The following is a 23,714-nucleotide window of genomic DNA, read 5'->3' on the forward strand; positions in this document are numbered from 1 at the left end:
AATAAAAATATATTTTACAGTTCATCAAATGAAAAATACAATTAATTAATCTTGAGGACATTACATGGAAATATGAGGGTTATCCCAAAAGTAATGCACATTGCACACATGCTGCTAACTCCATATGCTTGCTGTGATTGTCATTTATCACGATAACTATTTGAAATTAAACATAACATTAGTGTGTTTGAAAATAGAGTTCCTCTATTGAATGTTTATGTAGAGGCTTTTAAAAATGGATAGCGATGTTGCTTCAGGTCAGATTACAGTTTCAGACCAAAGCTCTTTTATCAATGTTGAAACTCTGTGAAGGAACAGCAACAAAAATTTATGAAATTGTTGTGGGAAATGTTTGGTGAGTCAGCTGTGGACTCAACTTGGGTTTGCTACTTCATCAATCTCATATTTTGGAGGTACTTTGCCACTAGTTGCCTTGGTGTTGCACTAGTCTGAATAAAAAACATTACTTAAATGGAGAAGTATATTGCTTTTTATTAAAAGTGTATATCACTTTATCAGATTGCTTACAACTATGTAAAGAAAAGAGACTATGTTTTACATGTACAATGACTTTTTACAGCTTTCATAGATTGAGATTTTTGTCCTGAACTTAACTATGTCTATTTAACAAGTTAGGTAATGTACACATTATTATTATTATTATTATTATTATTATTATCAGCCATGTGGTGCAGGGAAGCCTGAGGCTTTTGCTGCACCAGCCAAATTTCAAGTACATTTGATTACAAAATAATGTACCTCAAGGGTTTACCAATTTTTACAGTAAACATGATGGATAGCTGTGAGAGATTTTTGTAATGATAGTTCATACGGGAAGATGGGTGCATAAGAGGAAATGGGTTTAACCTATCAAAATTTCATATAGCCATTCCTAATAATATTCAAAATAAGTTCTGAAACTTTGAAAAGAATTAGAGCTACTGTCTCAAACTTACACTGTTTCTGTATGTATGAACCTGGAGAGGGGAAGGGTGAATTCTATGGAATTGAAATTGAGGCAACAAAATTTCCAGAGACCAAAATTTAGTCATGAAAATAGTCATGAAAATTTAGTGTTTTACCTGATTTTTAGTTCTCAAGTAATGTTTGAACAACCAGAAACATACTTTCAACATGTATTTACAGATTTCTGTTTGGGAGAAGGAGGAGTATAGAATCAGAATTAATATCTCTTTATACATTAAAAAAGTTTTCCTCCTAGTGATATTTATTCAAACCAATGGGAGAAGACGGCAGGACAATTATGTCACCACAAATGTGCAGGCAAATAATTACATGGGTCACTTCCTGATTAGATTTCGATCAGTGCATTATAATGTTAGTATCTCTCTCTCTCTCTCTCTCTCTCAGGGTAACTTAGAATATTTTTTTTTTTTTTTTTTTTTTTTTTTTTGGCTAGTGCAGCAAAAGCTTCAAGCTTCCTTGCACCATATGGCTAATAATAATAATAATATCAGTATAATGTTATTATTATACAAATAATAACAAACTATACAAATATTTACAAAAAAACAACTATTTACAATCATACCTCTACTATACCCCAGGGGATCATATCTGGTGAGTATTATATCATATATGGGCTTGGCACACTCAGGGACCTGAGCTGGATATCATCATTCTTCTCTTTCTTGGTGATTCCCTTCTACTCTTTCTCTCTAGATAAACTCAGGATTTTTTTTTTTTCAGCTGGTGCAGCAAAAGCCTCAGGCTTTCTTGCACCATATAGCTAATGATAATAATAATATCTGGACAATGGGTCCCTTTGTCAGCTGATGTTAATATACAAAAAACATTACAAAGGAACATCAAATGATGCCAGGCGTAGTCATGTATTAGACCAGCGTTTCCCAAACTATGTTTTGCGGAACAATAGTGTTCCATGAGATGTGAACAAGTGTTCCATGAAAAACTGTAATTAATAATTAAAAAAATAATAAAATAAAATAAATTTTGCATATTTGTAGCATACACCACTTTTGTATCATTATAATTTTTTAACATTTTTTTTTCAGGTATTAATATACTGGCATACACTAATAATCAAATAGACTATGAAATGCTATTTTGGCAGGCTTTGCATAAAGAAGTATGCATTGCTAGAAAAAAGTAGCAATGTAGTGGTCTAATATGCCATTCATATGTGATTTAGCCTTTGGAGTACACAGGTTGAAGGAGAGGGAGGGAAGCAAACCGATATAACTAAACTCACTTCCTTGTATAAATTTTTTTGATAATTATCAGTATTTCGAAATATTATTATTAAAATAAATGACATGGATTTGTGGTTAAAAAAAGGAACTTTAAAATGAGAGGCAAGTACTTCTAGTATTGCAACTGTGTTCGATGAAAACTAACACAATATTATCACACTTCAAAGTGAGGATGAACAGTCGCAGCCTTTTTTCTCCTAAAAATCCGATTACATCACATCTAATAAAAGGCCAAAACAAAAGTATGATGATAGTTATTTGAATTTCAGCTTTACATGTGTTGGAAATAAAGATGCTCTTGATGCACGGTGCATCGTATATAATAAAATATTAGCAAACAGTTCTTTGGCTCCTGTTAAATTTGTGTTTTGTAAGTGTTCTGAGAGAGAGAGAAGTAGAAGGGAATCATCAAGAAAAACAATGATGATGATATCCAGCTCAGGACCCTGGGTGTGCCAAGCCCATACTCACCAGATATGAGCCCCGGGGGTTGTATAAATGTTCCGCAAATATATTGTGAGATGAAAAGTGTTCCATGGCTAAAAAAGTTTGGGAAATGCTGTATTAGACAGTGAAGCAATTGCACGAGGTTGGCGAATGTTAAATGGAAGGAACACAAATGGATTACTGGGCAGAATCAGACACTGTTGACAATGTAGAGTGCGTATGTGGGGTGCATGCCAACGTTTGTCGCACTGCAAGATATCTACCCTTCATGACATTCACCAACCTCGTGCACATACTTCACTGTCTACGCCCGGCATCATTTGATGTTCCATTGTAACATTTTTTGTATATTAATAAGAATGGACCCATCGTAAAATATTTTTAGTTAAATATTTTAGTCCTGCTCTTTTGGATGCAACAATATTCCTCATGCATTATGGAACCTGAAGCAAAACGCCTTTTCTTAAGTGACCTATGTAAACGCAGGTAAATAATTATATAGTGATATTTATTCAACCTTGAGAATGCCGCATGGTGGGGTAACCAATGGGAGAAGAGGGATGTGGGTCATGTAGTACAAGTGGGCGGGGCAATTACGCCACTACAAACGCATAGGTAAATAATTACATAGGTCATTTCCTGAATAGATATTGATCCATGTGTATTTCAACGTCTGTCTTTTACATAGAAAAGTGAGCACAGGGGTTGGCGAGCAGGTGGCGAAGCCCCCCCTAGTATGAATATTCATATAATATCAATATTATATTTATAAATTTTTCTTCTTAAGTAATGTCCAAATATTTAAAATATACATTCATTTTATATACTGCTTTACCATAAATATCTGGATGCCCCTCCGTTGATAGTTGGTCATGTTCTATCCAAGCACCACATGCCAGACAACTATAAATATGCTTGTAGGATTTGAGGAGACAGTAGTACAATTGTGAATGCAAGATGCACCAATCAATGGAGTTAACAGACTTCCAGAATGGAATGATAATAGAGTGCCACATAAGTTATTCAGCCACATGAGTTATTCAGGAAAGGGAATGCTAGAGGTGAATTAAACTCTGGCAGTGAGCTACATGATTTTGTAATAACTGAGAGGAAAGTGGAGGAGAAAATTTTGAAGATAAACATAAAAAAGGCACCTGGGGTGGATGGGATCTATCCAGTTATATTAAAGGAGGCAGCAAAGGAAGTAAGCAAACCCTTAGCCATAATTATGAGAGCTTCTTTGGACTCAGGGGAGGTACCCATGGACTGGAGATGTGCAAATGTGACCCCAATTCACAAAGGAGGATCAAAGGGCAACAAGTAATTATAGACCTGTTAGTTTAACTTCTGTTCCAGGAAAATTAATGGAGGCACTGGTTAAAGAAGCACTGCAAGATCATCTAGACAAAACTTCAGTTACAGCTCGGACACAGCATGGTTTTGTTAAGGGAAAGTCTTGCCTGACCAATTTGATTGGATACTATGATGTGGTCACAAAGGAACTGCATGCAGGGAATAACTTTGATATCATATATTTGGATCTTAGAAAGGCTTTTGATACTGTTGCACATAGAAGACTGCTGAACAAATTGGAGCAGTGTGGCAGTGGAGGCAAATTGCTGCTATGGATAAAGGGATATCTTTATCCGTAGCAACAATTTGCAATCCTAAATAAATTTAAGTGGGAGAAGACAGAGAGTGGTAATCAATGGTCACTGCTCATCGTGGACTAATGTTATTAGTGGAGTCCCTCAGGGTTCAGTGTTGGGTCCATTGTTGTTTTCTGTATTTATAAATGATATTGATGATGGTATATCAAGGTTAATGTCCAATTTTGCAGACGATACAAAGGTTAGCAGGGTTGTTAAGAGCACTAATGACAGTATGCTGCTGCAACAGGATCTAGGAAAGTTGAGCAGATGGGCTGAGAGGTGGCAAATGAAGTTTAACATTGACAAATGTAAAGTGCTACATATGGGAAGCAATAACCCCAGAGCAACGTATCAACTCTGTGGTACTACACTGAAAGTGGTAGAGAATGAAAAGGACCTAGGGGTAATTTTGCAAGCAGATATGAAGTTTTCTGAGCAGTGCAGACGGTCTGCAAGAGTAGCTCATGGCGTCATGTCAATGATATACAGGAATTTTTCTAGCAGGGATAAGGAGGTGATTATTCCCTTGTATAAAGCAATGGTCAGGCCACACCTTGAGTACTGTATACAGGTCTGGAGGCCTCATTTTAAAAAGGATGTAGAGCTGTTGGAACGAGTACAGAGAAGGGCAAGAAGATTAGTGAATGGAACAAAGGGTTGCTCTTACAAAGAAAGGCTTAAGTTTTACAAATTAGTGTCTGGAGACTAGGCTCCTGTGAGGTGATCTGATTGAGGTGTATAAAGCCTTGAATGGTTTGAGCATGCTCAATGCTGATGGGATTTTTCCTCTTGCTCAGAATAATCACCTGAGAGGGCATAAATTCAAATTGAGGAAAGACAGATGCAGGATAGATATGTGGAAGTTTCCCTTTAGCCAGCGGGTAGTTGGTTGGTCGAACAGACTTCCATCCCTTGTTGTGGAAGTTGATAGCCTAAATAAATTTAAGGCTGAACTGGACAGGTATTTGGAATGAACAGAGGGGTGAAATGGGAGCTTTTTTTTTTTTTTTTTTTTATTTTGGCTGATGCTGCATAGGCTTGCTTTCTTGCATCATATGCCTCTACTAATACTAATGCTAATAAGCATCAGTCTGTACATGTTTCAACAGCACTGAAGATCTCTAGGTCAATGATTGATTATGTGATCTGCAAATGGAAGTGGAATGATGCTAAAACTGTCATGAAACAACTAAAAAACCTCCAAAACTGATGGAATATGACAGCAGAGCCCTGCAAAGAATTGTCAGCTCAGAATGTTGCAGCAGACACACAGTTACATGATCGGGACACATAGCAGTACACAAGCCCTCAGTTAGATGATCGGGACACAGCAGTACCAATACAGTGCACAGGACACTGTACGATGTGGGTTACCATGACTGGGAAGCCATTCATAAACCACTAATCACCCTGACTAATGCCAGATGCTGTCTAGCTTATTGCAAGGTCTGCCATTCTTGGACTGTAGACCAATGGAATGCTGTGCTTTTGAGTGATGAGGCATTATGCATGGTCTACCAATCAAGCATGGAATATATCACTCCATGTCTGGGTGTGGCAGATGCCCAGAGAAAGCTCTCTTGGACTGCATTATTCCAACAATGAAGTTTGGCAGAGGCAGTGTGATGTCTGGGACCAATTAGTTGTTTTGGACAGAACCATGAATGCTGAGGTCTATCTGACCATCTTGAACAATAATGCATTGCCTAAATTGTGGCAACACATTGGGGAAGGCCCATACCTGTATTAATAGGACAATACTCCATACTGTTTGCATTGTGATAGACTGGTTTGAGATATGAGTATCAAAGAGCCTAACCTTAGTCCTGTAGAGAACCTCTGGGATGAATTGGATCATTTGGTGCACGTGAGGAGAGACTGCTTAAAAACCAGAGCTGCACTGGGTGCCACTTTGAAGGCCAAATGGCAGAAAAATATCAGAGGGCATTTACAAAATTACTGGTATTTGCTGGTAGAGTGTTCCATGGAGATTAGAGGCTGCTGTAAAACCCAAAGGTTTTAGCATACATTATTGTTTTCCTGTAAATAAATATTATTTTTAGATATGCAGGTGATGGGATATTAATGGTATGGCAGTGTTATATAAATAACTCAAGAAGGGAAAAAGGAATTTAATTATATGAATGTTTAAGGTATACTCATATATTTTAAATATTTATCTCTAAAGATGCTAATTTCTAAGACTGAATCTTTATTAAAACAATTTCACAAAGTAAACATTTTGATATTTTATCTTCTGCTAAAATTTTTTTTTTATACTAAATTATGTCAAATACAGAACATATTACTTGAATAATTATATTAGTTTTAGAAAAGATAGATTTATAAAGAAATCCAGTTTTTTGGGTGGAATATATCACTCCATTTTTCTTTATATGGCTAAAGACTGAATTATATGACTGCAATGATAAGAATGATGATGATAAGAATAATTTCCCTTCAAAAAATATTTTTCACTTTAATTTCTTCCTTCTCTAGATAAATTCATTTATATTACTGATTTTTTAAATATGCAATATCATATTTACTGTAGAACTCTTTATAGGTTTGTCCAGTTGTACCTCCAATTGATCAGCTTCCCTTTTTTGTTCGATTTCCACCTCCGCCACTACCACCTGAATTTGTAAAGCAACAACAGCAGAACCAACAACTAGGAGGCCCACTACATTTACCAGTATCTGCAATGCAACCTAATGTTCCAAATGTGACAAATAGCAGCTTATGGACTACAGGCACTCATCATCAGTCAGAACAAAGGACAGTGTTTCCAAAAACATTCTTATATCAACAGCCACAAGAGGAATTAGAATTTTTACAGACACATCAAGGTCACATCAATAAAAATACAGAATTTGTAAAATACAGTGAAAACCAACAGCCAAATGATAATATAAAACTGGATGAAATTCTCCCTAATCAAGATCAGCCGACACCATCTTACATTAGTATAGCACCAGCAGAACCTCAAGCCATTCAGAAACCTCAAAAGAAAGAACAGGAAAAAATCAAACTTACTCCAATAAATAATTCTGCTGAATGGCCCAGTTTACCTCCAGTAACTGATTCACCTATTTTCCATGGCATTACTTCTCTTTCAATGCAACAACAGATTCAACCTAACTCAAACAGAGACTCTTTCAACAGCCCAGAAAAGAGAATTCAAGTTATAGTGCATAACAGAAAGAAAAAGAAACACTACAGAGAATTTGTAAGTAACAGGTTTCTTACAGGAGTACCAAGGATCAGAGCTGAACATATACAAAACAGAAATCAACCAGACAGCAAAAAATTTAAATATCAGACAGAAAAAAATGGAAAATTCAGAGGTAGGGGCACCAACTAGAATGCAAAAATTAAAGCTGATTTCAGTATTTTGAAGCTTCTGACCAAAAGATTTAACAGATTATAAATATTGATGCCTTTGAATTTATAAAATTGTATGCTGCTAAGAGAAGACAACACAGTAATTATTTACTAGACAACTAATATTTACTTTTTTGTCAATAGTTTTAAATAATCTTTCAAAAAGTTAAAATTAAGTTTCAATTAAATTAATTTGTTATATCCAGTCAAGTTTTAACAAAGCTAATTTAGGTAGTTCTGCCAATATTTTCATTACACAATTCCAAATGTTTCTAATAGTTGTATAATTTTTAAATATGTATCCAATGATACAGAATACTTTCAAAATATTCCAGAATTTTTACATTTTGTATGCAGTGTATTACAAAAAAAATTGCATAGCGAAATTTTCATTTCACATTAAGTACAATTTAAGGGATTTGCTTTTACTGTCATGAATGGAGTGTGCACCAGGTGGCAGCTTAAAAACAAATTTCAGAAACTAAATTAATGTTACATAATTAAGGAAAGAATGAAAAAGAGGTACAAACATGCAGACAAATATACTATCTAAAAAAAAAAAAAAAAAAAAGGAAAATGCTATGCACTGTAATAATACTGTGTCTGTGTGATACAACCAGAGACTATTTTTCCACTTATATAACTACAAACTTTCTTTTATTTCTGTAAAAGAAATAATTTTACACCATGTATGTCTGAAAGTCTTCATGTCGGCATTAATAACTATTGAAAAGTCACTCAAGTTGACATACAAATAAATTTATTATAGAAATTACTAAATTCCATGCCATTATCATAATTTCTTTCACTATACCTTGTATTCAACAATAGAAATCCTTTGTAATGATGAATAGCATAACACTGTATAAATAAGATAAAGTATATATTACTTGTTAAGGCACATCACTAAATCTGGAAATATATATAAAAAAAACCCCTAAAAATGAAATATTTTAATTCCAGAGAGAACATATTCACTAATATAACTAAGAGTCTAAGGATAAAGAGAAGCAGAAATAACTAACTGCTGGTGTAACACTACTCTGTGTGAAACAGATGTTGAAAAATTTTGAAAGCACCTATGAAATGAAACACAGTACACCTGTCGGGACTGTTTCACCTCTTCTGTCAGCTTATGTATTCACAATGTGCAAATTTTATGAAAAACATATTTGTCTTGTGCTTTCAATTTCTTTCATGAAATTTTCATATTTTGAGGATACATAAACTGACAGAAGAGGCAAGATAGTCTCAAACCTTGCTTTTTAAAATCATCCTATCGTAGATGATTTTAAAATTCCTCAATATTTGTTTTTCAAGTGGTGTTATACCAACAATCAGAGCATTAAAATGAGCCAGCCAATCAATTATTAGCTGATAAGCAAGTTGATCAGTGTACTTCAACCACAGTTTAAAGCTTTCAAATTATATGTATTATTTTAATTTCTAGTCTAATCTAACAAGTGCTTACACTACTAAAAGACGATAATGAGATTGAGACATAAAATTTAAAACAAAAGAGATTAGTTATTAAGTAGATTTATTTATTAGATTAATCCTTAATTAGTTAATACATTTAGGCTCAAATTAAGCTATAAGTTGGTGTTACTGCAAAGTTATGCAGCATAGGTTAAAAATATATGAAACAACCTTGAATCAAGCTCTAGAATTCCCCTCCCCCATACCATTATAATTTTCTGTTCAAAATAATTTACTCTATGCAGCTAAAATTCTCACAGAAATTGTCTACTTATGAAGTAAAATTTTTATTTTCCTAAAAAAGTCTTATACCTTTAACCGTAAGGTTCCCCAGACTGCTTTATTAATAAGACCATTGGTGTTATACTATTAAATGAGAATATTAAAGATGTGATAATTATTTTGATTTATCCAAAGCACACTCTTAAAAATTTATGAAGTAACTTAAAAAAACTGTCAAGTGTTCTAACAAATTTTTAAACCCACTAAGCTATGGTCCAGAAACAAGTATTGTGTACTGTGATAATTTTGTCAGTGGTATATGGATATTTGGACATAGTTGATATTCCTTCATAAGAAATTTTTTTAACTTTTGTAAATCAAAAGGCTATGCTTTTATAATATTGAAAAAAAACTCATTTATAAAAACTTTTAAAAAATAAAGACCAAAAACTTTAAATATTATAACTAAAAACTAATGGATTGATAAAATAAATTAAGAAAGTCCCCATTTAGATAATAAAGACCTCTCTACATTCTATTTTTCTGTCTTGAGGATGCTCTGTTCCCTCAAGTGACACTGATAGGCTTATATCTACACTCACTTTAGAAGGTGTATTGTCATCCATGAGTTGACCTAAAATTACTAATAATCATTTAACCAAATAAAATCACAAAAAGAGAGGCAAATCTGTTATTCATTAAAAACTTGCTCCTTTATTTTGCTGCTTTGGACAAATGTAGCCCAGTAAATGGGTTATATTCATACAACTTGTGTTATGTGTTTAACTAGAAGTTTTTCTTTCACATGCCACTTAAGACACAGTACATTTTTCACCACTGTTCGACACAAAGCTGCTAATTGAGGTCATGTGCTTTGTGATGAGAGTCCCGAAAGACTAAATATCCTGTCAGAGTTGGTGCCTTTGAGCTTTTAATGAATAACAAATTTGCTTATTTTGGTGACGTTATTCAATTAAAAATGATATTATTAATTTTAAATCAACTTGTGGACAATGTCGTTTATAAAATGACCATATATCCAATCCTGTTGTTGTCATTTGATGGAATACAAAGCCTCCAAGACAGTAAAATAAAATGCAGAGAAGCATTTATTATCTAATTATTTCAATGGCATATTGTTTTGAAATAAACCCACTCCTCTATTGAATAAAGAAAGTTCAATTATTTATAACCAAACCAGAAAAATCATAAAAATCAGCAATAATCAAGTATTTGAAATAAACATTTTCTATCTTTTTCAAAAAGGATGCACATAATTCCCAATAACTTTGCTTATACTTTTAAATGGCCATATCGCTTTAATGGGGAAATTTCAGGGTTTGACAATATTTGTTCAGAGGTGGTGTTTAAGCCTCTCTCCGTGGAATCAATGAGAAGAACACTGTCAATAATAGCTGTCATGGTTTTTCTGACAGACAGAACATTTCTAAACTTTTTGTGTGGTGGGGATCCAAAATGTTTCCACATCATCACTCTTGACAGTTCTGTCTAGAATCTTATTACCATTTTCACTGTAGAGAGAGAATGGTACCAGGCATAAAAATATAATGGCTATAGTAGTGGTTTTCTCAGTGAGAAGATATCCAGGTTTGCCAAGAACAGCATATAAATTTTCTTCTAAGGCACAAAAAAAAAAAAAAAAATCAAATAGATTCTAAAGCATGCATGACCCTGTGCCACTTGAGGCCAGAGACACTGTTTATGAATTGTTGTGCTAATGTAATAAAGTTTACATCAGTTAGTTTTACAGCAATTTCATGGTGAGAATCAAAGACTATGCTAAATACACCAAGGTAAGTAACCTTGAGGCCAACAATCTTATTTCATTTTATCTCATAAAAACATTATTTTGACCTACATCACCAAAAATTATATCAGGAATACATAACAAAATGAGATGAGTTTGACTGCAGCATATATAGATGAGCCAAAACATTATACACATACCTAATATGATGTTGGTCCTCCACGTGCAGCCAAAACAGCTTGTACCTGGCAAGGCATGGGCGCTATAAGATTTCTAAACATATCTTGTGGTATCTGGTACCAACGCTTAACCAGCAGATCCTTTAACTCCTGTAAGGTCCGTGATTGAGATGCCACAGATCGGAGTTGCTGTTTCAACATAAACCACAGATGCTCGATGGGATTGATGTTTGGAGAATTTGGAGGCCAGGGCAATACCTGGAAGTCTTCCTCATGTTCTGCGAACCAGTCTTGAACAATCCGGGCAGTGTGGCATAGCGCATTATTCTGCTGAAAGCTGGCACCGCCAGAGGGGGAAACCACTGCCACGAAAGGGTGTACCTGGTCAGCAATGATATTTAGGTAGGTGGTAAATGTCAGAGTGCCCGGCACATGGATGACTGGACCCAGGCTATCCCAGCAGAACATTGCCCAAAGGATGACACCTCTGCCGGCTTGTTTTTGTCCCACGGTGCATCCAGGCACCATCACTTCCCCAGGTAAACAATGCACACGTACCTGGCTGTCCACATGGGGCAACAGGAAACATGATTCATCGGACCAGACGACTTTCTTCCAATCACTCAAGGTCCAGTTTCGATGCTCGCGCACACATTGTAGGCGCTGTCGCCGGTGAACCATGGTTAGCATGGGCACTCGGAGCGGCCTACGGCTATGCAGCCCCATTTTCAGCAGGGTTCGATGTGTGTTGTGGCACATTACTCCCGTCACCAGCATTCCAATTACCAGCGAGTTGTGCTACAGTCACCCTTCTGTTCCCACGTATCATCCAGGAGAGCCTTCGTTCACTTCAAGCATCGATGAGCCGTGGTCATCCAACACCTCACCGGCGGTTCGTGGGTTCTTCTCCTGGGACCACTTTTGGTAGGTACTAACCACAGCTGACCATGAGCACCCCACCAGCTGTGCCGTTTCGGATATGCTCTGACCCAGTTGTCTGGCCATTAACATTTGGCCTTTGTCAAACTCGCTTAAATCCGCTGCCTTTCCTATCTGAAGAACAAGAGTAACACTGATTAACGGAGTTCAGTATATTTTTTATACCATATCCTGACCTGCGCACGTGCTGTAGTTCACCTGCAGTTGCTTTGATTTGCATAATGACTCGCTGGTCATAATGTTTTGGCTCATCGGTGTATATGATACAGTTAAAGCTGAATCTCTACATCAACAGGAATAGAGAAAGGCATCATTCCTACGTGGTTACCACTGTTTTCCCAATCTGCTGAATAAGCAGTTTAATGCATGTCCTGTCCTTCCTGCTCAACCTCCTCTAGCCATTAACCATTTTCTCTCCAAATGTTTTAGCTGTGCATGTAAATAACAAATGACATTTAAGATCAACAAGAACAGTACCTAGCCAGAACAACATCTTCCAATTCCAATTGAAATGAATTTTGTATTTTATAATTTCGTAATTTTGTATTTTATAGCACATATATTTTAGTGAAATATGCATCACTAATCATTTAATTTCTTAGTAGACCACCGATAAAGACTCAAAATGGGTATAATTGTATAGATAAATTAATTAATCAGTAAAATTAATTTTATTTTTAATCAGTTGATTGCAGTAAAGGGTAAATTTTATTGTGATTAAAATTAATACAGGTTGGCTTCATGGATAAATTTCTGATGGTTCGCAGCTTTTGTAAGAAGGCAACACCTCAAGGCCTCTATATATCCTCGTCATGGACTAAAGCAGAGCTTTCCAAAGTGGGTGATGCTTGTATTGCAAATTTTGATATCTTATCGGGTTTTCACTTTGATTTTCTTTCATTGCATATATTGATGTAACTGACTTATTAAAAGGCAGTTATTAATTTAATACATTAAAAATTTGTGACATTTATTATTTCACAAGCTTCATGCTTGGCAGCTAGTGAGCTATGGACATTGTTTCTATATGAAAAGGATGTTTCTGTATGAAAGATAATAACTGACGTAGTCAATTTCAGATGACCTTGATTAACTTGCACTTAATACATATATTACACATCTCTACTCCCTCTCTTATCTTGTTCTTCATGTTTTTGGCTTGAAACAAAGAAAATTGCATACTGTCATGTTTGACATCAAATTAAAGAAAAGGAACGGAAAGGGGATGGGTGATATTATATATATTGCTTGTACACAGTGTCATAAAACTTGTTTGGAACTTAAAGAAAACTACTACTTTAAGATTACTACTTAAAGAAATTAAAGACTGATTATAACTAAATTACAAGAGCACAATAAACTCTATTTGGGCTATACTAATGCAGGGCAGTGCTCAACTGCACAGCTAGAGGTTGATACAAACAATTTTTCATCAAATGTTTGAATCGGCAAAGCCATTCTAAAGGATTGTGCCTTGCACAATCCCCAGATCCTAATTCTCTGGATTACCAACTGTGCGGTTGCTCAAAGTCAGAGATGCATCTTTAACTCTTCTTAGTCTGAAAGGCAGCAAACATGCTGACGACACTGGATGTGCCAGGGTACATATCAAACTTTGAATGATTATTCTACAAGAAGTCCACTTTAGTTCTTTTGAACTGGCATCTTTGTTATTTATCAGGTTAATAAGGTAATACTAAAGTTAGTACCTTGAGCTTTATAATTCTTTTCCTTACATCACTATTTTACCCCCCGTATGTGCGCTTTGGAAACTCAAAATGCAATTCGATGGTTATAAATCCTGCCAATGGGACATTATTATAGTGCTAGTTTGATATATTACTTATTGTGCTATAAGTCTCTCCATTCAGGAGATGTGGTCATTAAAGGATTCAAATAACTTTTTTGGCCACCCAGTATAATAGGATGGATAATTCCAGTAGAGTTAAAGAATCTAACCAGTCTTGATCTGAATTTTGAATTATTTTTCATTTTGGATAAGTCCAAAAATGATGATATATGTAATATTTGTGGAGACACTATGTATATTAAAATAACATGGCTTAGCATATCCTCTGATAATTATAATGTTACACAGTGGTCTTCTCACTTGTTCATATTTAACTGAATTAAATTCTTAATAATTATGCTTTGTTAATTATTAGATTATCAAATTATTTTTCAAGACAAATAAAATATGTTTTGTTGTGAATGTTTACCACTTAAATTGTCTTTTTTATGAGATAATGAAATCTGTATTTTTTTTTTTTTTTTACAATTTTCTACAATTTTGTTTATAAGGATTACTTTTCTTTCTTAGCAACCAGAGATTCTTGATAAATACCAAATGGTGCTGTTTGAGATAATGAAATTATATATACCTGGATATATATTATATATATATGTAATGTATTTTACTGGCCAGGAACAGTAAATTAAAAGAGCTTTATTTCAGAATCAAAGTCAAAATTCAAAAATTCTAGCAATGTTAAGGTGCTCAAAGTAGCGTACTGCTAATTTATCACAAATTGGCAGATTACTGGTAAATTTAGTAAAATTGATTTTTTTATCATGGTTCTTAAGTTAAAAATTAACCCATTATTCAAAAATGTTTGTATTTCAATATAATAAGACCAATAAATTGTTACTCATTTTTTCAGAATAATATTCATTGTATCAATGGATTTTTGTTTTTGTAGAGTTTAAAAAAAATTCCACTTGAAATGTGAAAATGTAAAATAAATAACTGAATTTAATAAAAAGTGGTAATTTTTGTATAATTACCAACATAATCAAAACATAAGCTGCAGGCCACCATCTACTGTCAGAATCTGGAAGTAAATAAATAAGCATTACAAGAATGCCAACATTCAATCTAAACATATTTGCCTTGTTCAATATTATTATAAATTAAATAAATTCAATATTATTATAAATTAAATAAATTCAATATTATTATAAATTAAATAAATTCAATATTGTTATAAACTTCATTTTTGAAATGTGACGTACCATAAATTTATTAGTTAGCTAAATTTATGATGAAAATACCACTTTCTTGGATATACACCATCATTAGTATCAAAACATTATGACAACGTAATGTTTTGATACTAAAGATGTTGGTCCTCCACGTGCAGCCAAAACAGCTTATACCAAGTGAGGCATAGACGCTACAAGATTTCTAAATGTGTCTTCTGGTATCTGGTACCAACACATAACCAGCAGATCCTTTAACTCCTGTAAGGTCCGTGGTTGAGAAGCTGTAGATTGGAGTTGCTGTTCCAACACAAACCACAGATGCTCTATGGCAGGAGTGGCCAACTTAATTTGTGATGCGATCCACTTTTTTTCTTCAAAATGTGCTGCGATCTACCATCTTAAAAATTTCATGGCACAAGGTGCACAAATTGAGGGATGACTGTATATTTAAAATTTGTCATGATCGACCAAAATTAAATCTGCAATCAACCCGTTGGCCACCCCTGCTCTATGGGATTGATGTCTGGGAAATTTGGAGGCCAGGACAATACCTGGAATTCTGCAAACCAGTCTCAAACAATCCGGACAGTGTGGCATGGTTCATTATCCTGCTGAAAGACAGCACTGCCAGAGGGGAAGACCGTTGCCACGAAAGGATGTACCTGGTCAGCAATGATGTTAGGTAGGTGGGAAACATCAGAGTGTCTGACACATGGATGACTGGACCCAGGGTATTCCAGTAGGACATTGTCCAAAGCAAGACACTGCTGTCACCGGCTTGTTTTCGTCCCACGGTGCCTGGATGCACTGTGGGATGCGGTGCATCCAGGCGCCATCACTTCCCCAAGTAAACAATGCACACATACCCGGCCGTCCAAGTGGGGCAACAGGAAACGTGATTCATCGGACCAGACGACCATCTTCCAATCACTCAAGGTCCAGTTTTGATGCTTGCATGCCCATTGCAGGTGCTGTCACTGGTGAACCGTAGCTAGCATGAGCACTTGGAGTGGCCTGCAGCTACACAGCCCCATTTTCAGCAGGGTTTGACGTACTGTGTTGTGACACATTACTCCTGTCACCAGCATTCCAATTACCGGCAAGTTGCGCCACAGTAGCCTTTCTGTTGCCACGTACCATCAGGGAGAGCTTTCACTCACCTCGAACATCGATGAGCTATGATCATCCAACACCTTGCCGGCGGTTCATGGGTTTTCCCTCCTTGGATCACTTTCGGTAGGTACTAACCATGGTTGACTGTGAGCATCCCACCAGCCGTGCCGTTTCGGATATGCTCTGACCCAGTTGTCTGGCCATTACAATTCGGCCTTTGTCAAACTCGCTTAAGTCCGCTGCCTTTCCCATCTGAAGATGCACATGTACCATAGTTCACCTGCAGTTGCTTCAATTTGCATAACAACTCGGTCCATAGTTCATCGGTGTATGATGAACTATGGACCATTCTCACAAGAGACCACTCAAATGCATGCCTCATCATATAGTATAATATGCTGAACTTAAAAAAAGTAGCACATTTGAAGTATCACCTATTTAATTACAAATTTTCAGTGATACATCTCTCGGCACTTAACAACGCACACCAATGTATTGATCATTGCTCCAGTGTATGCTTTAGTATGCTATAAGCTATAAAATCTATTAGTGTGCAAATAAATTGCATAAAGACTAAAAATAAAGAAAAGCTGAATTTATTACATTACAGTACAAAGCTAAATTAATTTAAATATTTTCTGTACCCACATTTTGCATCTGTTAAAATTTAATGTGATTAGGTATAAAAAGTTTTGAACATGTGCATCTTTTAACTGAATTGTCTTTATACCAGATTTTATATATTCAATAAGTTTAATTTTCTTTTGCAGTTTTTGCTTCACATCTGTTGATTACAATAATAATACTGTGAGCAATAATCAAGTTTTCTCTTGATTACTCTTCAAATTTTTTGCATAGTCAGGTGAATTTCTATGCCTCTACAATCCTTTCAAAATTTTTGACATGCATATTCCTTTACTACTTTATGCAATGTCACATTAGAATATTCCATCTCCAGCAGAGAAGTGCAGTCAATTCTGAAATAACACATCTTTCTAATATTTCTAAATATAATTTAATGTTCATTACATCTTCTATTTGGACCAAAGGATTATGGCAATGGTATGAAACATCCCCAAAATATTTTATTCAATAAACACGTACATAACGTTGGCTTGGACTTTTTCACTTGGGCTCATCGTAGCCACATCATGACACTGTAACCATATTATAACTGAAAATGTTATTTTTAAAGAAAGGTTAATTCATTTTTAAAGAATAGTAACATATTTCTTCAATTTTTTATAGTCTAGTAAGCAAGACAAGCAAGTCACTTTGCTTTCATTGCTGGTGTCAACACTGGTTTCTTTATTGGCTTTTTTACACAACTCCAATGTTCACAAAGACTTTTTCTTATTAGACTTACATTGTTATGCAGAAGAACACAGTGCTGCTCCAAAATCTCTTCTTAAATCACAACTAGGTTTTCTTGGGTTTTTAAAGCTTACTCTAAGCAGAAAACAGTTAAACAGTTGTCATTCAATGTTGTACATCTCTTTCTATGATAATTTTGTTTCTGCATCAAGAGAGCCATTAAGAGTATAATGCTTCTTGATTCAAGACACTGCAGATTGGTTAATTCAGAATTTTTTTTTGGTTCCCTTTGCATTAGTCAGTTTCTAAAAAGACCTAATATGTAGACACATTTACTCAGAGTCACATCCACAATTTGAAGAAATATATCAAAATTATAAATAAGAAGATATAGCCTCATTATAAACTGAGTAAACCGACTAGAGTTAACAAAAAATTAAGAGTTTACCAAGGGGATACAAACCCAAAGTCAACAAATAGACTTATGTGAAGTCAACAAGGTTGTTTTATCCAGACTTCTATAATATTGAAGGTATACTTACAAATATTTCCTAAGTTGTAGACAAACACCTGTATAACACTATTTATACATTAAATATATACTGCCAGAGAAAAGTTTAATGTCAAAAAATATGTGGCTACCATGGCAGTGTGTTAAATCAAGAAAAAACAGTATTTTAAGTAATCCTTCAAAAATTACAAATTTGTCCAACAGAAAACTTTAAGACCATTTATGATTGAAATACTGTAACAAAACTTAAACAATAACTATAGCAACTATAGTTAAGCATCTGTAGGAAAATCATTACACAATCTCAAAATGCAATTTTTTTTTAATGTAATTAATTTGCACATTACTGTATATCTCACAAATATCTGAAATTTTCATGTATCCAGCAATCCTAAAGTTTGGTAAAAGTGTATGGTATTTTTACTACAATTAAAAAATTTCTTGTATTACAAATATTTATACATTCACATCTTCCTGTCACTGCATTGAAAGTTCATCTTTTTCTGGACTAAGAAGTGAGATTTATTGCTGTAAAAAAGGGTTTTTAGCCTGTTACGATATTACACTAAATGCTCTTTTTTTTTTTTTTTTTTTTTTTTCTGTCCTCATTGGCACAGTTGAAAGGTTTATTGTGTTAGCACCAAAAGGCTATGGAGGGGTCAAATCTTGCTGTGATGATGAATGTTAGTGGAGGTCTCTCCTAACAAGCTAATAACTAGAATTTACAAAAGTTAGATTTAAAAAAAGTTCATGCATAATTATTATGCACTTGCAAGTACCATTTTAAAACATTATTTGATGTTTTTAATTCATAAGAGCATACCTCTCCAGTAATATATGAAGCTGTGGAAAGAAACCATATGGCTTCTGCAATTTCGTCTGGAGTGCCTATTCTTTTCAATGGAATCGACTCCTGAATATTTTCTGCATCTAAGTTTGCTATCATATCTGTTTGCACAAAACCTATTAACAAATGTAAGATGGATCTTAATTATTATGACACAAAACTAAATCTTTAGTAAATTTATTTTATTTTTTATTATATTTATAAAATTAAATTACAACTGAAAAAAATGTATAAAATTATATCAACATAGAGAAATACTCTCAAAAAAGTGATTGTTGAAAATTTACCTGGCACCACTAAGTTAACTTTAATATTCTTCGAGGCAACTTCTTTGGCTAAAGATTTTGTAAATCCCATAAGGCCTGCTTTGGCAGTGCTATATATAGATTGTCCAATATTGCCTTTTATTCCTACAATGCTACCTAAATGAAAATATATGAGGGTACAGATGAGACTTTATTTAAATAGAGAGAGAGAGAGAGAGAGAGAGAGAGAGAGAGAGAGAGAGAGAGAGAGAGAGAGAGAGAGAGAGAGAGAGCGAGAGAGAATGATTTAAAAAAAAAAAGTTCCAGCATGAGGGCATTCTACAAAAATGTACAACAAAAAAAGTCTAAAGAAATTTTTAATTTTAATGCACCTTTATTGAATTTCAACCTCAATTCATGATATTTCTATTATGAAACATTATCATTTTGACAATGAATACAACATAATCACTATCATTAACTATATTTAGCAGTCCGTGTGAACTTGAAATGTGGTAAATGTATGCTACTGCACCAATGCACTTGGCCACTCAATTACATTAAGCTTAAAAGGATTAATCAAACTCCATGTAGTGACAGTACATAAATTTAAACACATTTTCTGTTTATACTCTGCGAGTTTCCGAGGTAGAGAGAATACAAGGACATCGGCATATTTAGCAGTGAATATCCTTAATGTGGAATATCCTTGTGAAATATTTACCTCCATTTCTTAATTGCATATGTAGGCTATGCAGTTCTGTAAATTAATTTATGCCATACCATTCATTTAATTTCTACTATAAAGATAGGTTTTATTTAACTTATTCACAAGTATGCATTCATATACTATCATATGTGCATCCAAAGGATTATGAATGCATTGATAATTAATCTTCAAAATGAAGGTTGTTTCAATGCAGTATCGACAAATTACATCTGAGTTGATTGACAGGGGCATGCTGCTAAATAATGCTCTGTTAATTGTTTAAAAGTAATATTAGCCATTTTTATATTTAGATATTTTCAAAAACTGACATAGGAGGATGCAATCTCACAACAAGATTTGAGATAATCTGAGAAACTGAAGAGATTCTCTAGAATTCAGATTCAGAAACGATAAAACTGAATCAACCAACAATGTATATATAAATGCAGAGGATATTACTGCATAAACAAAGTTGTAATGAGTTTTTATTTTTACTTTATTTTTTTTTTTACAATTTCTTTTACTTTTTTAAACACATTTCTGAATTTATTTGACAATAATCTTGTTCTATTGTTCAGCTACACAGTAGGGCCCCACTTTTCGGCATTCTGCTTCTCGATGTTCCGCTAATACGGCAGTTTTCAATTATATCCACGTTCATTATGTTTAGCGCTTTTTCTGCTTTTTCGGCATGATGTGCTCAGCAACTGAGTCCGAGAAGGCTGTTGGGTGCCATTTTATTGTTTGTTAATCAATCTGTTTACAGCATACAATAGTGTAAACATGTATTACTCCAATTGTCCATTCTCAAAGGCAATCGCAAATGAAAAAAAAAGGCCAAGTTTCACTTTTCAGCAATTTTTCCTTTTTGGCAGTGGTGTGGAACCTAACCCACCGTATGAGTGGGGCCCTACTGTATAGTCAAAACAGAAAAAAAATCAATACTGAATAGCATTATGTACGTAGTTTTTCAATTTTTACAAAAGTCCAAATCCCTAAAGAAAATTTGTTGTAGATGCTTACTGTCCAAAATCTCATTTGCCAATGGAATATCTCTACTATGGTTTATATATTAATTTCATCACTACTATGAAGATCAGCTACTTACTTTCCAATTTTAAAAATAAATAAATATGGGCACGTGAAAAAATATCAAATGGATACTGCAAATAAATGTAAAAAGGAAAAAGTTCATTGAAATACCTATTACCTCAACAGTGCTTTATTTTACATTTTGTTTATATCAGTGTTCTAAAATAAAAAGAACATCCTAGAGCAGCGTTTCCCAAACTGTGTTCTGTGAGATGTGATCAATTGTTCCGTGAAAAATCATAATTAATAATTTAAAACAAAAAAAATTTTAAATAAATTTTGAATATTTGTAGCGTACACCACTTTTGTATCATTATAATTTTTAACTTTTTTTTTTTTGGTCATTAATATGCTGGCATAGACTAATAATCAAATAGACTGCAGAACACTTTATTTTGGCAGCTTTTGCATAGAGGTAATGACATTCTTATGCGATTTAGCCTGGAGTACATGGGTTGTGAAGGAGAAGGGGAAGCAACCCAATATCATAGTTAAACTCACTTCTTGTATAAATTTTTTTTGATAATTATCAGTATTTCAAAATATTATTATTAAATAAATGATTATGGATTTGTGGCTGAAAAAAGGAACTTTAAAGCAAGAAGTAAGTACTTCTAGTATTGCAACTGTGGTCGATGAAAACGAATACAATATTGTCACACTTCAAAGTGAGGATGAACAATCGCAGCCTTTTGTTTCCTAAAATTTGGAAGTGAAAAAACAGGAACCAACTAATAAAAGACCAAAACGAAAGTATGATGACAGTTATTTGAATTTCGGCTTTACATGTGTTGGAAATAAAGATGCTCCTGATGTACAGTGCGTTCTACGTAATAAAATATTAGCAAACAGTTCTTTGGCTCCCACTAAATTTGTGTTTTGCAAGTGTTCTGTAAATATATTATGAGATGAAAAGTATTCCATGACTAAAAAAAGTTTTGGAAATGCTGCTCTAGGGCAGCATTTTCCAAACTTTTTTTTTTATCCTTTCTACATGTTTTCTGGAACAACATTCCTCCACATGCATTTTCTGAAAATTATAACCTACAGAAATTCAAGTTATTAGACTTGAATTTTGGCAGTTAACAAGCATCTTCTGTCTTCTCAGCTTTCAACCCAAACATGGTACTAAGTACTATAGGTTCTAATACTTTTTGTGTTTGGAGTTTTCATTAAAAATAAATAAATTATTCAAATTTCTGCTTTAGGTATTGGACATAGTAAAAGAAATTCATCTCCTCAATAAAAAAAGATAAATGTTGTAAACAAATAAGACAAAGCTATAATAATGAGTATGTAAATGAAATTTCTTTTCAAGGTACGATAAAAATAAAGTATTTCTCTAGATATCAGATGTAAATAATAAGACACAAACATCAATTATTAAAAAAACAGAATATAAATAATTTTTTTTTGATGGAAGATAAAAAAAAAAAAAAAACCAGAAATCTGATAATTCTTTAAAATACAGAAATAAAATAAAATATCCAGATTTCTGATGTTATTTAAAACTGTACGCATGTAAAAAGCATCTGTACATCTATAAAAAATTTTAAGTCAATGAACAGCAAGAAAATAAAAACAAATTAATTCACAATATTCTGCTAACTAGAAGTATAAGAAAGAACAACAGAAATTGAAATACAGGCATACCTCGAATAACGAATAGGATGCGTTCCACGAAATTACTTCGTTAAGCGAAACTTTGTTTTCAGAGGTAAAAATACTATGGCCAGAATAGGGATACGTTCCTACGTAAAGAAAATGAAAAGCTTTTTTTTCGAACAAAGAGAAGTTTTATTAAATAAACAGTCAACTTACATACAAAGTGAAATCACATTTTAAAATATGAGTCTAAAGTTGATTGTTTATGCTCTTTTTCTCTTTCATTTAACAATTGCCTATACGGAGTTATTGCATTTAACACTGATCGCTTAACAATAACACTTCTTCCTAAATCAGGATCATTTTCACTAAAAAAAATTTTAAACGTTTTCAATGTCTTTTAAGCACCTTTTTAAATCTTTGGTTGTTAACACTTTTTCGGCAGGAACTTCTTTAATTTCGTTTTCATTATCTTTGTCTTCGTTGCTAACAAGGTTTTCTAAATCTTCCACTGAAAAACCATCATCTTCTGCATTCAATAAATTTCTAACATCCTCTTCATCGACATTTTCGAAACCTATTGATTGAGCCATCTGGATAACTTCATTTCTAATTTCTTGGATGTTATTTTCTTCTTCTAGTACAACTTCTGGCCATATTTTGCGCCAAACTCCATTTAAGCATTTCTTAGTGACTTCTTTCCAAGAACTATCAATGTTTTCAATTGCGTTTTTAATGGTGTAGTTTTTCTAAAAGGTTTTAACTGTCATTTCCTCTTTGTCCTCTAGTTCAGTTAAACTGTTTAATGTTCGACGCAGATAATAAGCTTTAAATGATGCTATTACTCCCTGATCCAATGGTTGAATCAGGGAAGTTGTGTTTGCTGGAAGAAACACAACTTTGACAGGAATGCATGTGTCCAACGTGTTAAGATCAGTAGGATGTCCCGGAGCATTGTCTAACAACAAAAGAGCTTTTTCTTCAAAGTTGTT

The 23,714-nt window shown here is 33.9% G+C and overlaps 1 protein-coding gene across 3 annotated transcripts in view; it reads right to left on the bottom strand.

Moving 5' to 3' along the window:
- Positions 1 to 375: 375 nt before the first annotated feature.
- Positions 376 to 23,714, bottom strand: part of LOC150075389 (carbonyl reductase family member 4-like) — a 41,499-nt gene continuing 18,160 nt past the window's right edge. The window contains exons 4-7 of one of the 3 annotated variants that reach the window (XM_090388777.1): positions 19,359 to 19,493; positions 19,048 to 19,187; positions 15,089 to 15,135; positions 376 to 449 (exon numbers count right to left, since the gene is read on the bottom strand). In XM_090388777.1, coding sequence (XP_090244903.1) covers positions 15,097 to 15,135; positions 19,048 to 19,187; positions 19,359 to 19,493 — 314 coding nt within the window. In that variant the 3' untranslated portion in view covers positions 376 to 449; positions 15,089 to 15,096. Of the gene's footprint in view, positions 450 to 8,553; positions 8,579 to 15,038; positions 15,136 to 19,047; positions 19,188 to 19,358; positions 19,494 to 23,714 lie in introns of those variants that run through there. The other 2 variants (XM_090388776.1, XM_090388775.1) reach the window with 2 other exon arrangements.

The sequence above is a fragment of the Mastigoproctus giganteus genome, chromosome 14 (genome assembly GCF_048544385.1).
Source record: "Mastigoproctus giganteus isolate SK-2022 chromosome 14, ASM4854438v1, whole genome shotgun sequence".
Classification (NCBI taxonomy): domain Eukaryota; kingdom Metazoa; phylum Arthropoda; class Arachnida; order Uropygi; family Thelyphonidae; genus Mastigoproctus; species Mastigoproctus giganteus.